This window comes from Schistocerca gregaria, chromosome 3, assembly GCF_023897955.1.
Source record: "Schistocerca gregaria isolate iqSchGreg1 chromosome 3, iqSchGreg1.2, whole genome shotgun sequence".
Taxonomy (NCBI): domain Eukaryota; kingdom Metazoa; phylum Arthropoda; class Insecta; order Orthoptera; family Acrididae; genus Schistocerca; species Schistocerca gregaria.
In genome coordinates, this window is record NC_064922.1 from 429,676,220 (window position 1) to 429,690,118 (window position 13,899).

Below are 13,899 nucleotides of genomic sequence, written 5' to 3' on the forward strand. Positions count from 1 at the left end.
ATCACTATCTAATTAATGTAACTTTCTTCTTCATTTCTAATTTATAACAGTTCCTGGTAACTTTGAGCAGTCTCCTCGGTATTTGTGGCAAAAGGATTCTCTGTAGTCATACACCTTCAGCTCCAAAATATCTTCAAATAGTCTTCCCACATTCAGTTTGACTCAGTGAAAGTCCCTATTGAAACCATCAATATCCTTGCACCTCATGTGTTATAGATGATAATTTAGAAACATGATAAAATTCTCTTTTCAATAGATTATAATGAAGTAGTTCGAATCTGTCAATAACTACAGTACTTTTGCAAGCTAAAGACTTATTAGCTCTTTATAAGTAAATTGACAAAATTAAATGTGTTATAGAAAAGGCATTTTTTTACTGTTGTTAACTGTCAATGCACATGGGTCTCATTATTACTTTCAAAAAATTTTATGAGAGTTATCATTTTAATAACACAAAACAAGCCAAAGATGTACGATTTTGCAGCCACCAAACTTGTGTGTGCAAAACCAAACCTAATAAAATCTTCATAAATGTCCTGGCAAAGCTGTTGAAACATTCTATTGTTTTTTTGTTTTTTTTTTAAATTGTATCTGATCTTGTTTATGTCTCAAACTATTATATTTAATAATGAATGGAGACTCGCACTTATATGTCTACCTTTTATAAGTTTGTGCACCACACAATCAATCCAAGCACTTCTTTCTTCAAACAAGCAATAAATCTATGACAGTAAAGTACCATTGATTGTGTTCCATCAGTAGTTCATGCAACAATAAAATTCAAAAGAATATTATTTTTGTAAAGTATGTTTTCACAGTATTAAATGTAAATAATCCTGCTGTACATGCAATGATATTTATTGTGAACAGCATTTCTTCTCATAATATGGTGTTTTCATCAAAATAACGTACGTGTCATCAATACAGCATTATTATCCACAGTGGCAGACTCATACAGCTGCAAGGTGTCATGAACCCTTTCTACTACGCTGGAAAAGTTATCTCTATAAGGACACTGTTACAATGTGGCTAATGGCTGTATAGTACTTTTGTAGAGCTGGCCATGATGTCTCCTTTGTTGATGCTGCTGAGCTTGCGTTGTCCACGTGGCTTCTCGTTGTCTAGGTGATGCTTCCTTTGCTGCTCTGGGTCCAAGAAAAGGTGCGGGTTTTTTAATTAGCACTGGACTATCGAAATTATGACGCAGTATTCCACGGTTTATTTGTAACAAAAACACACATTTATAGCCAAAACTAGAAAAACAACTACACTCAAGCACGACCAAAACTCAGCGCCAAAAACCTGTTGTAGGCCAAAGATCATGGTCATAAGCTACAGAACATACAATTCCAATATCGATTATTGACCGCAACACCTAACCTAGTATAGTATTAAGTAAATAAATGCTTTTTAACGAAACTATAGTGTATAATATAACAAAATGAAGTCCATTTGTCAGTTCCATTACAAATGAAAATGCAAAATTTTGAAGAACGCTTAAATGTATTTTTTTTTTTTTTCCTTTTTTCTCCCACAGTGTTAACTGCCACTTCTTCAATTTGTCGCTTTACAATGCTACTGGTTACGGGCAGCATTTTTACAATTTCCTATATATCCTGATGCATTACTGTTGAAATAAATTCTTTTATAAGAGAGTATTATTACAGTTTATCTAATATTGCAACTGTTACCACTTTTTACAATTACTTGTGAAATTCAATCAGTGACAATTAATCCATCATTGTTTGCTGTATTGTGTGTCTTAAATGCTGCAACAGTCTGTTATACATGTAATCATCCCCACATACCTCTCTCACGTCTTTGATTGTGTCTAGGGTGGGGGGGGGGGGGGGGGGGCGGCGGCACCAACTTGTCTGTTACAACTAGGTGGTGTGAGGGAGATGCACGAGCTATTCTGAGTCGATACAATTTTTTTTTCCCCCTCCACACAATAGCACCATTTAGTATCACTTACATAACATGAAATAAATTTACACTTGGGGATACAAATAGTTTAGTTTCTGAAATTAAATTGTCACAAGAAATTTTATGAAAACCTGATGAAAATGTTTTTGAAATCCCTGCTGCCTACCACCCACTATGAAAGCTGAACAGCCACTAGCCCACTAGGGGGAGGTACAAACCAGGTTGACTACTACTGATATATGTGGTCGAGAGGTTGAAACAACAATGGATACTTTGTTTCTGTTGATTAAGTCAACAGTTTTATCGCTAGAACTGAAGAAGCAAGATATCTGGCCTTAATAGATTCTGAGATACACAGGATAAAGACAGTGAATGGTAACACTAAACACCTCCATGCAAACTATGAAACACATGCAACCTAGTCTGTATCTTTTACACTGTGTGAAAGATCGGGTAACCAGAAAAATTATCAAACAACCAATTTGGTCAGTAAATCGAAGATGGTGCTACTTTATTGGGGGAAAAAAACCTGTCACAATTTTGTGGTGCATATCAACAACAGGGACTTCCACTATAAGGAACATGAAGACCTCCTGAGCAATGACTGTTTAAATAGAAACGACGCCATTAGAACAAAGCAGTGATTGTTAGGATGTGACAATATGACCAGAATGCACAATCCAGAGTGCAATATTTACACTGACACAGTAGTTCACTCTTTTGCCAGGAGGAGGAGAAATGTCATGTCCTTTGCCTCATCAACCATGGGTAGTGGGTATAGGCATACGCACTGGGCAACATGTGGGTCATTGATCAGTTTATGCATCCTGATACTTCTTACAATTTAATGCAGAGCTGGTTTAAGGGAACACAAGCCAACAGTTGAAGCACCAAGATAAAAGGAGCACCGGAGGCACCACACCTTTAACATTTCCTTGCAGGACATATAACAATTAGTAGTGGCCACTTGCATCACCAAGCTGTGAGGGATGCCAGTACCATCCAAGTGCAGAATTAGTATACATTTGTATCACAAATGGTAGCAAAAACTGATACAGATAAAAGTGTAGGCGGGTAAATTGGAGAAGAAGGGGAGCATCAACTGATAAGTTGCTTGTGAGGAAAAATGTTCTCAAACCAGCTCTGATTTTAAGTTTCTGATTTCAAGAAGTTCTGGGACTATTTTATTTGCTGAATATTGAAATTCCATGTACATACAAATAGGAACAAAATTGAGGCACTTTGTGTATGCTCAGCAAACATGCTTTTAGTGTGACATATTAGTTACTCTTGTTTATACTGCTCTGGTAACTGTGTCTTTATTCTATATTCTACATGGCAGTTTAGCTGAATCACCCTACATAATGTAAAGTGCTGGACCCCACCATTTATCCTTGTCTTCTGTATATTTCAGTTCAGTTACCACCTTCCCATTCCTACTGTAAATCTTTCACATCAAGACACTTGTGCAGCATCATGTGCCTTGTTATTTGCTTTAACTCAGTCTTATGAGGCAAGTGGCATTTATAAGGCCATTTATGGTTGTGAGAAGCTATAAAAGTTGCTACTTGTCACTATTTCACTATATCTACTGGCTGTCATCATATAAACTCTGTAACTGGAAATCTTTACTTTAGAAATTTCACTAAGATTACAAGGTTAAACTTTTTACATGTATTTTTTCTGTTAAAATTACATGCTCTGTTAATGCTGTATTTATGAGACATAGCTCTTTTAAAGAAGCATCATTATTAGATTTCTGAATGTGTAATTTTATCTACATGATCTTGTCATTCCACATGGGTATTAAAATTTGAGAGTAGCAAAAGTCTTCTTCACTAAGAAATGTTTGAAGACTTGTGCTATTTAGAAGAGCAATCAGTTTACAAAGGAAAGGTCACAGGTTTGTCCAATTCATGGGAGAGAATCACAAAAATACTGAGAAATAAAATGGCAGATGCCTGATGGTACACACATGAAACCCTACTTACAAAGTATCAAGAAGCAGTATTAAGTGAGGAGTCTAGTAATATACTACAAACCACCTCTTTATCACTCCCACACAGACCACAAACACAAGATTTAACTAATTATCATGCATTCACAGGCATTTAAACAGTCATTTTTCATCCACTCCATACATGATGTGTTATAATGCAAGATCTGAAACATTTGTCAGAATACAAACAAACACAAGACTTCAAACAAGTAGCAGCTTCCACTGTGCAACTGAAACTTCAATACTAACTGGCATTTCTGATGAACAAAATTGTTAAGGCTTTCATGGCCACTGGTTGACAAACTGCCTATTGGCTTCCATCTCTGGTTCTTCGGCCGACATTCATCTATTATCAGGCATGATTAATATGCTCATAACACGAGCAGGATGAATATGTGAGCTACAGCACCTCAGAAGCAAAATCCAACACCTGGAAAATGTTCTGAGGAGCAATGAGTACTCCACAAATTATATTAGAAAGTGTAACAGAGCCAAACACTCGGCAAAGTAAGAAATCAGAAAAAGAAATGTCGGGTATGGCCTTTAGGAGAAAAGGGGGCCACTTGCAATGTCAGGAATATACTGCATACCATGCACATGCAGAGAAGTTTATGCCGGAATGATTGGGTGATCAATCAACACCAGGATCAGAGAACATAAGTGACATTGCAGGTTGTGGCAGGTGGAGAAATCTTCCATGGCAGAGCACACACTGAGCGAGACTGACCATGTAATAAAATTCGTCAACACAGAAATTCTGGCTGTAGAGAAGCACTATCACATCCACTTGTTTATAGAAGCTGTATAAATACAAAAACATGCGAATAGCTTCAACAAGAAAGAGGAAAGCCTTAAGGTAAACAAATCCTGGCTTCCGGTACTGTAGCAAACAACCATTGCAGGTAGCAAGAGGAGAACCACACCATAAACCGCGGAGAAGCCCTCAGATGTTGACACATCAGGTACATATAGTCAGCTGCCGTGAGCTCGGCTCCAGTTCACCACCAGCAATGGAGGCTGAAGCTTTGACAATGCCAGCCACTCATGCTGGTGAATAGTCAGTAAAATCATCAGATGAATGTCAGCCATAGAACCCGAGACAGAAGCCAATAGGCAGTTTGTCATTTCTGATGAAGCTGTATTGAAATCCCTATGGATTATAAATAAAAGAGGTATCTGTATATCACTGAAAATGAAACCACTTAATTTCACAGACTGTCAAAGAATTTGTAACTATTGACAGGGGAAGGAATAATTTTTGATTACTGTAAATTTAAGTCCACAGCACTGCACAACCGGCTGACAGTAGCAGAACAAAACCATTCAAACTTCATCCGATTCAGCCAACTATTAATGTGCTCCTAGTTTTGAAGAGGTGTATAGCACAACATATCCTATCACAGTTTTGCATTATGCAGTGCTATTAAGGGGCTGTGTTGTTATTCCCAAGAGATGTTAATGCACAATTGTCTAACATTCACCCAGGATACGCTGTCATCACATCTCATGACCTGCCAATTCTTAACATCAACTTTTGGTAACAACAGCATCTTTTGTAACATTTCCCTTTTTGAATGGCATTTTCCTTCATAACAAATGTCATTTTGATAACAGAGGATTCTCTTATTTTTACAATGATACTGCATTTATATTATTTTAGTCTATTTATTTTGTAAATGAAAGGTTACAATCTTTTTAGACTTTCAAAAAGTCTCTTTTATAAAAAATGTGTAAGAGCTGCCAGATAATTTCTGGCCTGCTTTTAATACAATGGACTTCAAGTAAGTACTCTTCACTTTAAAGAATATTCACTTCTATCCGACACAAACTTATAAAAATATGACAATATCCATAAAATTGTACCAATGCCAGTCTTTATCGGTGCAATTTCCTTGTACACAAATATTTTTATGGCAACTTACAAACATCCCATCAGTTTCATTTTTATGTATTGGTATTTAATTCTACTCTACAACAAGCGGAAATTTCTCCGTCTTTACGCAGGAACAAAGATCTCATCACCAATTTTAACAGAACCACCTTGGTGCAGTCCCAAATACCGACCAAGTACTGGTGCTTCCCCTTCAATTGCCAGTTCTGACTTTTTGGTCACCTTACGATATCTGGAAAAGAAAACAATATATCTTCAAAATTGGTAACAATAAGGCAATAAGAATGATACAATAATTAATGGAATATTGTGCGAGTTTCTTAGAACATTTTACTGTACGTGGTTATGTCACAAAAGTGAAAACAGAAATATACTAATGCATAAAATAACATACCAACAATGAAAGGTTCGATTTATGACTAATCACTTTCATACAGTCTGGCGCAACCTAACTGACTGAGGCCACTAATTGGAAAAATTGTTGACACACAAGGGGAAAAATGGCTAAGAGACAGTGTCAAGTTTCACTGTTCTAGTAGGTTGGGGAGGGGAGCACTCTCAGTAGAATATTAATTTTCTCAGTTGCCTACGCACTGAGTGCAAATACTGCAACTGATATGGAACAATGCCAATAAAAATGGATGCACAATATTTAATAGAGCCACTGTACATTTTAGTATCCAAATAACATTTCTCTAACTACCACTCAGCTCTCAATCTGGATCCAAAACAGACAATATTATCAAAGGCATGTTCCTCCTTACTTGTAATATATCCGAGTCCCAGTAATTCCAACGCAGTCACTGCCTTTAATGCCACAATACACACAACAAAAGTAAGGTTATGGCATACTTTAGTGTTAGACAGCAGAATGATACTCCCAAACAAAATCTTTCATTCAAACATCAATTACACACTTAATACCAAGTAGCATTCAGTAACATGTCTTCCACATCTACAAGTATGTGGCCATTACTGGAGGAATCCTGAACCAAAACCATGAAACTATTCCTGTAGGGTGACACACAGTAGTGTCGTGTACATTCTAATTTATTTATTTATTTATTTATTCTTCTTTGGTCAAAATCCATCAAAAAGAGAAATAATTCCAATGACTGCCTAGACAAAGAAGTTAGAAAAACAATGAAGACAGATAAAGGCCCAAAAAAGACACATACTAAAAGTAGTACCAAAAGTGAAATTGGAGAAAAGTCTGATGATTTAAAAGTTTAAAGTTGAAGTCATTACAGTTGAAAAAAAAGAAAGATTAGGGGAAGATTCTGACAGTTTGTAAGTTCATAGGGACAGAATACCAGCTGTTAAAATGGATATAAGTGAAAATTCTGGTGCTGCACCACTGACTGTCAGAAACAGATGCCAATTCTCCATAAACAGAGTGTTCATCTCAGCTTTAGGGTGATCAGCGTAACATACCTTTTAACATTGATAGAACATTATTCTATAGTAAACTGGATGAAGAGACTAAACTACAAATTATATACAGCAGGCCATGCAAGCCATCATGGTCATTTCCCTAGTGAAACTAAGACCAAAAGATTGCTTTGCTGTGATTATCATCAAATTATATTAAAATGGGTCAGAAAATGGAATTATTTGATTATGCTATTCCCTGCTCTAAATGCAGTATACTGTGTTGTGTGCTGGTTATTTGGATATGGAGAAAATACATGGTGGGATGTACAAATTAATAATTGGCTAGTTCTAAGCAAGAAAATAAAAAGTATATGAAACTTGCTCCACACATTTAATGGTGTGCATTACTTACAGAATGTGGAAACATGACAAAACCATTAAAACAGTTTCTGTTGAAGGGTATGATCAAATGGATGTGACAAGAATATTAGCTTCACATCAAACTGGTTTTCACAGCCATCATGAGTATCAAATAAAGAAACAAAGTGGCAATTTCTTAAACATAATACGTCTACTCTACAGACATGATCCTCTTCTGATGGCATATCTTTCTAATGAAAAAACTGAAACAAAATGTTTAAGCCCACAAATTTAAAACCAGATGATACAACTGTTATATGATTGCGTTTTAGAACAGAAATCAGTGAAATTAAACAGCCATTCTTTTCAATTATTGTTGACACAGTCCCTGATGAATCAAGAAAAAGACTAATTTAGCATTGTCTTAAGACATTTGCACTTACATCTACACCTACATCTACATATATACACTGCAAACCACCGTGAAGTGGATGGCAGCGGGTACCAATATGTCCCATTGTACCAGTTATTACGGTTTCTTCCTGTGTAATTCACATATGGAGCACACAAAGAATGAGTGTTTGAATGCCTCAAATCTTATTCATAGGACACTGTGATATATTCCAAAAGTAATCATTTAAAGCTGGTGCTTGAAACTTACTTTATAGACTTTCTCAGAATAGATTACACCTGTCTTCAAGAGTCTGCCAGTTCAGTTCCTTCAGTATCTCTGTGCACTCTCCCACAGATTAAACAAACGTGTGACCATTTGCGTTGCCCTTCTCTGTATACATTCAATACTGCCTAGTACGAGTGCTTCACCCTTGAGCAATAATCTAGAACCGGTCGCATGAGTGATTTGTAAGCAATCTCTTTTGTACACTGATTGCACTGATTTGTGTCAAACCTGAAGGGATGCTACCTCTACTATGGAAGAACTCTTGGATCAAGTTATGTAAATAAGGGTTGCCAGCCAAGCTTAGCCTAGGGAGACAGTGTTGAACTTTACTACTAAAAATCAATAATAAAAAGCCCAGTAGCTATTTAACTAGTTCCAAGGAAGATTCCAAAGTCTGATCACTGTACTGGAAAACGTTCACCACTAACGGTTCCATACACCACCTTCAAGTAGCTATTAGCAATTATTGCTGATAATCACACAACAAAACTGGGACATAGATCAAAGTGAATAAGGAAAGAGTCACGCAATACGTTAATCCCAAATTAGCATGGAAACAAATTAAATTTATTGACATAAATGGACCCTAGCCAAATGTGTCACTGTCATCACACACCACCTACAAGTAGCTAATGGCTCAACACTCTGATCTGAGGTCTCTCTTTACCCAACAAGTCCACACTTGCTAAACCGCAACACACTGAGGAAAAACAGAAAGATCCCAAGCAGAATTCCATACTCACACCTGGGAACACAGTTTGGATTCTGTCAGGCTTCTGTTTAGCACTAAGTAACATGGGCGATCATGAAAGATCACCTTGTACCATAAGCAATGAAAATGCTGCTACTTCTGTCTGATTTCTGCTGGCCAACTCCCCAATTTTACCAGTTCCAAACTGCTTCACAAAATTATTTAACATGTAGGCCTTTCAGCCAAACAGAATGAGGAGCAGGTGTAGGGTTTCTCATTGGCTCTCCTGCTACTGCCTCAGCTCTTCTGTATGGTCTGTCTCCTTCCTGGGTATTTCAAATGTTCTCTGCGATGTATGATGGTGTCAGTGGTACAGCTTTGAAAATACTTTTCCTTCAAATCTACCTAGTTGGGTCAGACCACCACCATTTAAGATTAGAGAAAACTCCCTTTCCCCCCTGCAGCTGGAGACTGGCTAAGGCAACTAAAAAGGAGAAGGAGAAGGAGGAGGAGGAGGAGGAGGAGGAGGTGACGACTACTGTTTAATGTCTTGTCAATAATGAGTTCATTAAAGCAGAGTACAAGTTTAGATTAGGGAAGACTGGAGAAGGAAAGTGGTCATGCCCTTTCAAAGGAACCATCCAGGCATTTGCCTTAAGCAATTTAGGGAAATCGCAGAAAACCTAAATCAGGATGGCCAGACGTATTTCAACTGTGCCATCCTTCCGATGGCGAGTCCAGTGTGGTACCTACTGCAGTGCTACTCCACTCACTAGCATGACTACGAAGGCAAACTAGGTTAGTACACATGGATGGCTAGGACCTAATATTTTGCACTATTAAAGAAGGAAAAGAGCTCTAGAGCACCATCAGTGATGACCCTCAACATTATTAAGTATTTTTCACTAGCTTGTATGGATGTGAATGGCAAGAAGAATCAGCCATGCCTCTACTGCAGGAATCACAGTGGACATCATCCTGCAGCAAAATTGTAAGAAGTATAGATGAGGATAACAAATCAGGGATTTTGAACCAAAAATGGGTAACAACTACAGCACCACCTCTCTCAGGAAACAATTCTGTTAAAGTTACTGTAAGACAACTGCTGTGTTAACACTAAAATAGGTGGCACAATGTCAATGGAGATTATTTCACTTTCTTTTATAACTCTCAGCCAACATCATAATTTTTAGTATGCTGTCGGGCTCTAGGAGCCTTGGATTCTCCATATACAACTTGCACTGAATAAATCTGTTTCACAAGCAGTTTTGAAGAAAAATCAGTAATTTACTTTCCAAGTATTTTAAGAAGAAATCTATTCGAACCTTAATAACTGTCATTAGTTGCACGTATTAATCAAGCAATTTCTTAGCCCATATATTCAAATGTTGTACACTGCATTACAAAATCGAAAGCCAAAATCTAAGACCAACTGTCATTCTGAATTTTGTATGTCACAAATCAAATATAGCCACTTTCTTCAACAAATAAAAAAAAAGATATTGTTTTTCTTACTTTCTCAAGGTCCTCAAAGGCTCTAAATCATCAAACTTCTTAACTGTGTCTGGGTGGACAGTTGTCATAACACACCTGCAATGTTCAAAGCAACTGTTAAGCATATGTCACAATGTAACAATACAATTATATTTCAACTTTACAATTTTTTAACTTATTGACATTTCTGACCAAGAAAACAACTTAACATTATAACACCCTGCTTAAAAAAAATACAATGCTGGGAAGCAATAGTTTACCATTAAAGGGTGTGGACCAATATTCAAATCCCAAGCAAGACATAATAATTTTTACAATGAACCACTTACGATTTTCAGATTTAGGCAACAGAAGTTTAAAATCTATATTTTACAGATGAACTTACATGCTTATCTGAAAGAAAAGACCTTGTTGACAGCCCACAGCTCCACAAAAAATTCAAAATTTGTTTGCCAATTGTGAATTCTTTAAATCAATTGTATTATGTATAGCAGTACTATATCTATCTGTAACATGTGAAAATCTGCACTGGTGTGGAACTCAAACCCAGATTTCCTGCTTATCCCAAGTGATCACCTTAACCACTTTGGCTATCTGTACATGCTCCCCTGTTCCAATCCAAACCTCCCTATGTCACTCTGTCTACACCCTTATATCTTAGTCCACTATATTCATCACCTAATTCTCATCAACATTATTAATCACAGAAGCATTTACAATTCCTCATTTGCTATCTCTCATATAAAATCAACATCCACCTTCAACATAAAAGTTTTCTGGATACGGTCTCACATCTCGTAAAATAACTGTCACTGAACAGAACTTTCTTAGCCTTGAGTGCAGGGGCCTCCCTCCACACTGTCAAAGTATGCAGCAACCATGGTCAAAACTTTAGATTTATTCAAGACTGAGCATTCAACATAGTGTTGGCAATATCACAGGCAAATTTTTGAAAGCTTATGCCCTAAAACAATTGTTCCAATAAGACCACAGTAAAATGCTGCATTTAGTAATAAGTATAATAACAAAGACTTTTTTCCACTTATGGATTTGTGCGATTCAGTCAACACTAATTGTGTCCTTATCTCTTAAGACTAATGAATTATACCTGGTCATAATCTTAAGTGCAAAATAAAACTTACCTGGAAAATATTTATGAGTGTGATATGGAAATGACCCTTGTTAATGAACAGGAGGACTGTCCACCACTAAAAATGGTGGAAATCACGCTTACAAAGCACCAACTGTAAGCTGTCACATGCTTGCACATGCTCATCTCCTGCCTACTCTGTCCTGAGCTCTTTTCTGTTTTATTATGTTTGACTGAGTGAGAGGAGTAGACATTAAGTGGTCAGTTGTGGTTTTTGGGAGTGGCAGTTTAAAATGTGAATCTATAATTGGAGACGTTCAAGTGGCCCTGTGTCTGACATAATTAAAATGCTCCTCATCAATACAATGATGAAGTTTGATCATCTACAAAATTGAACTAAGATTTTAGTTAATTTATTACATAAAAATGTAAAAGAAGTGGTTAAACAATCATTGATAATAATAATCCAGAGCCTTGGCACTTAGGCATGGGATCTGGGGTGTGAGTCAAATGGATGTGTATCTGGATAAACGTTATTATTTGCAGGAGTTGTACTGTGATTACCAAAAGTTAAGCGAGTATAAATATAGGAAGCACATAGAAGGGTATGAATTTGCTTCTATAAATGAAGTCAAAAGCACGTTTAAATTCTAGCTGTAAGCACATCTTCAAAATGAAGACGGAAATTATTGATCATCATTAAAAGTGCTCAACTGTCCCTACAATTAGCAGCCTGATCTCGCTATACTCATACTCTGTAAGTGGTTAGTGAAGTGGCTGTGGAATCAGTCGCAGGATCTGTATCAAAAACTTCTGACTAAGTTCAACTTAGCTGGATGTAAGTCACTTGCTGCTGAAGTTCAGTCTGCCTCAGAAGGTACCTGCCTAGCCAGTAACTTTCTACAGTCTGCTTCCAACAAGAAAGATTTGATTCTCTGTGTTTTCTAACATCTGCTAATTTTGATTGGCTGAACAATTTTCCATGAGCTGACCAGTGAGAATTACAGTTAATCAGTTACAAAACCTGTTAAATTTGGTGCTAAAAAATCTACATTCAAAGGCCAATCAAGACAGGTGGACCTCTGTAAGGACTGCTGTGTTTCTTACGACCACTCCTAAGTTTTTTAGGTTAACTAGTGGTAGCTGTTTTTTCACTTCATTAAACATTCTGTTTTTGCAGTGGCCCAGATGTAGTGGCTGTGTCACACATTCTTTAAGGGTGTCCTGAACTTTCCTCTTCCCACTCCACTCCCAGGTGTTATCTTAGTGATCTGTGTATTTCAACAAATTCTGACTGACTGCCATTCTGTCCGAAATTGTGCTTTTCAGAGACGCTGTAAAAAAAAAAAAAAAAAAAAAAAAAAAAAAAAAAAAAAAAAAAAAAAAAAAAAAAAAAAAGGGGGGGGGTGCATGTATACAGCTTGTTAAAATAGACTCCATCTTCCTGGCAAAATCTGGAGGTATAATCAATATTGTGAGTTTAGTGCAACCGGTGCACACCATGGCTTGCCTCAAAGCACAGGCCAATCTCACCACCTGCCACTGTTTATTGTTTGTGTGTCTTCCATGAATTCTACTGTGCAGTCTTCCAACTGGTTTACGACCCTTGGCGCATCCCCTCACTTACAGCCAACTGCAAAATGCTTCCATAGAGGCTTCTTATTTAGTTGTACAAGCACTTCAACACAGGAAATTGTAATCTACTTCGTTGAGTACTGGCAATCACTAGTACTGTTTCATATTTCATTCGTCTATGGGGGTTAATTTATTCCTATTTGATTTGTATTTTTATTTCAGGTCTTACATCAGTTACGGGACAGTTTGGGAAAATGGTAACATAAAAACGTGTTGAGTAACCAGCTGAAAGCAACAAAATGGTGCTCACAATAAAATGGTGTGTGTTCATTGTTGAGTAGTAGGCAAAAGACAATTTATGAAAAATTGTGTGTGTGTGTGTGTGTGTGTGTGTGTGTGTGTGTGTGTGTGTGTGTAAGATTTGGAAAAGTTTTTGCAAAGCCCCAAGCAAAGTCTCTAGAGCATAACTGGTGGCAAAATAGCTCTGTATTGATATAAGCAGTGACCATTTCCAGATCACCTGTGATTTTAATTAAGACTCAATCCTGCATCAGTCTTATTGTAAATATTTTCGGGGCCAGTTTTAGTTTGCTCAATCTGTAGAAGAGAATTTTCTGTTTTTGTCCTTACCATAGTGCTTACTAAGATCATTGGTCACATTCAGTTGTGTTGATAAGAGGAGTTTCCCAGTGAATATAGATATTACATTGACATAAGGTTTATTTCGCAACTAAGTGTGTGATACATCTATATTGTGTAAGATTATATTTGTATGAAAGGTTAATTGGTGTTGAAGAATCACTGGAATGCAGGTGTCTGT

The 13,899-nt window shown here is 36.9% G+C and overlaps 1 protein-coding gene across 4 annotated transcripts in view; it reads right to left on the reverse strand.

Annotated features, from left to right (window-relative positions):
• Nucleotides 1-5,570: 5,570 nt before the first annotated feature.
• LOC126356283 (mitochondrial amidoxime reducing component 2) overlaps nucleotides 5,571-13,899 on the reverse strand; it is a 111,914-nt gene continuing 103,585 nt past the window's right edge. For all 4 annotated transcript variants that reach the window (XM_050007158.1, XM_050007157.1, XM_050007155.1 and 1 more), the window contains 2 exons: nucleotides 10,436-10,510; nucleotides 5,571-6,048 (listed from right to left, as the gene is read on the reverse strand). In XM_050007158.1, the coding sequence (XP_049863115.1) occupies nucleotides 5,922-6,048; nucleotides 10,436-10,510 (202 nt within the window). In that variant the 3' untranslated portion in view covers nucleotides 5,571-5,921. The remainder of the gene's footprint in view (nucleotides 6,049-10,435; nucleotides 10,511-13,899) is intronic.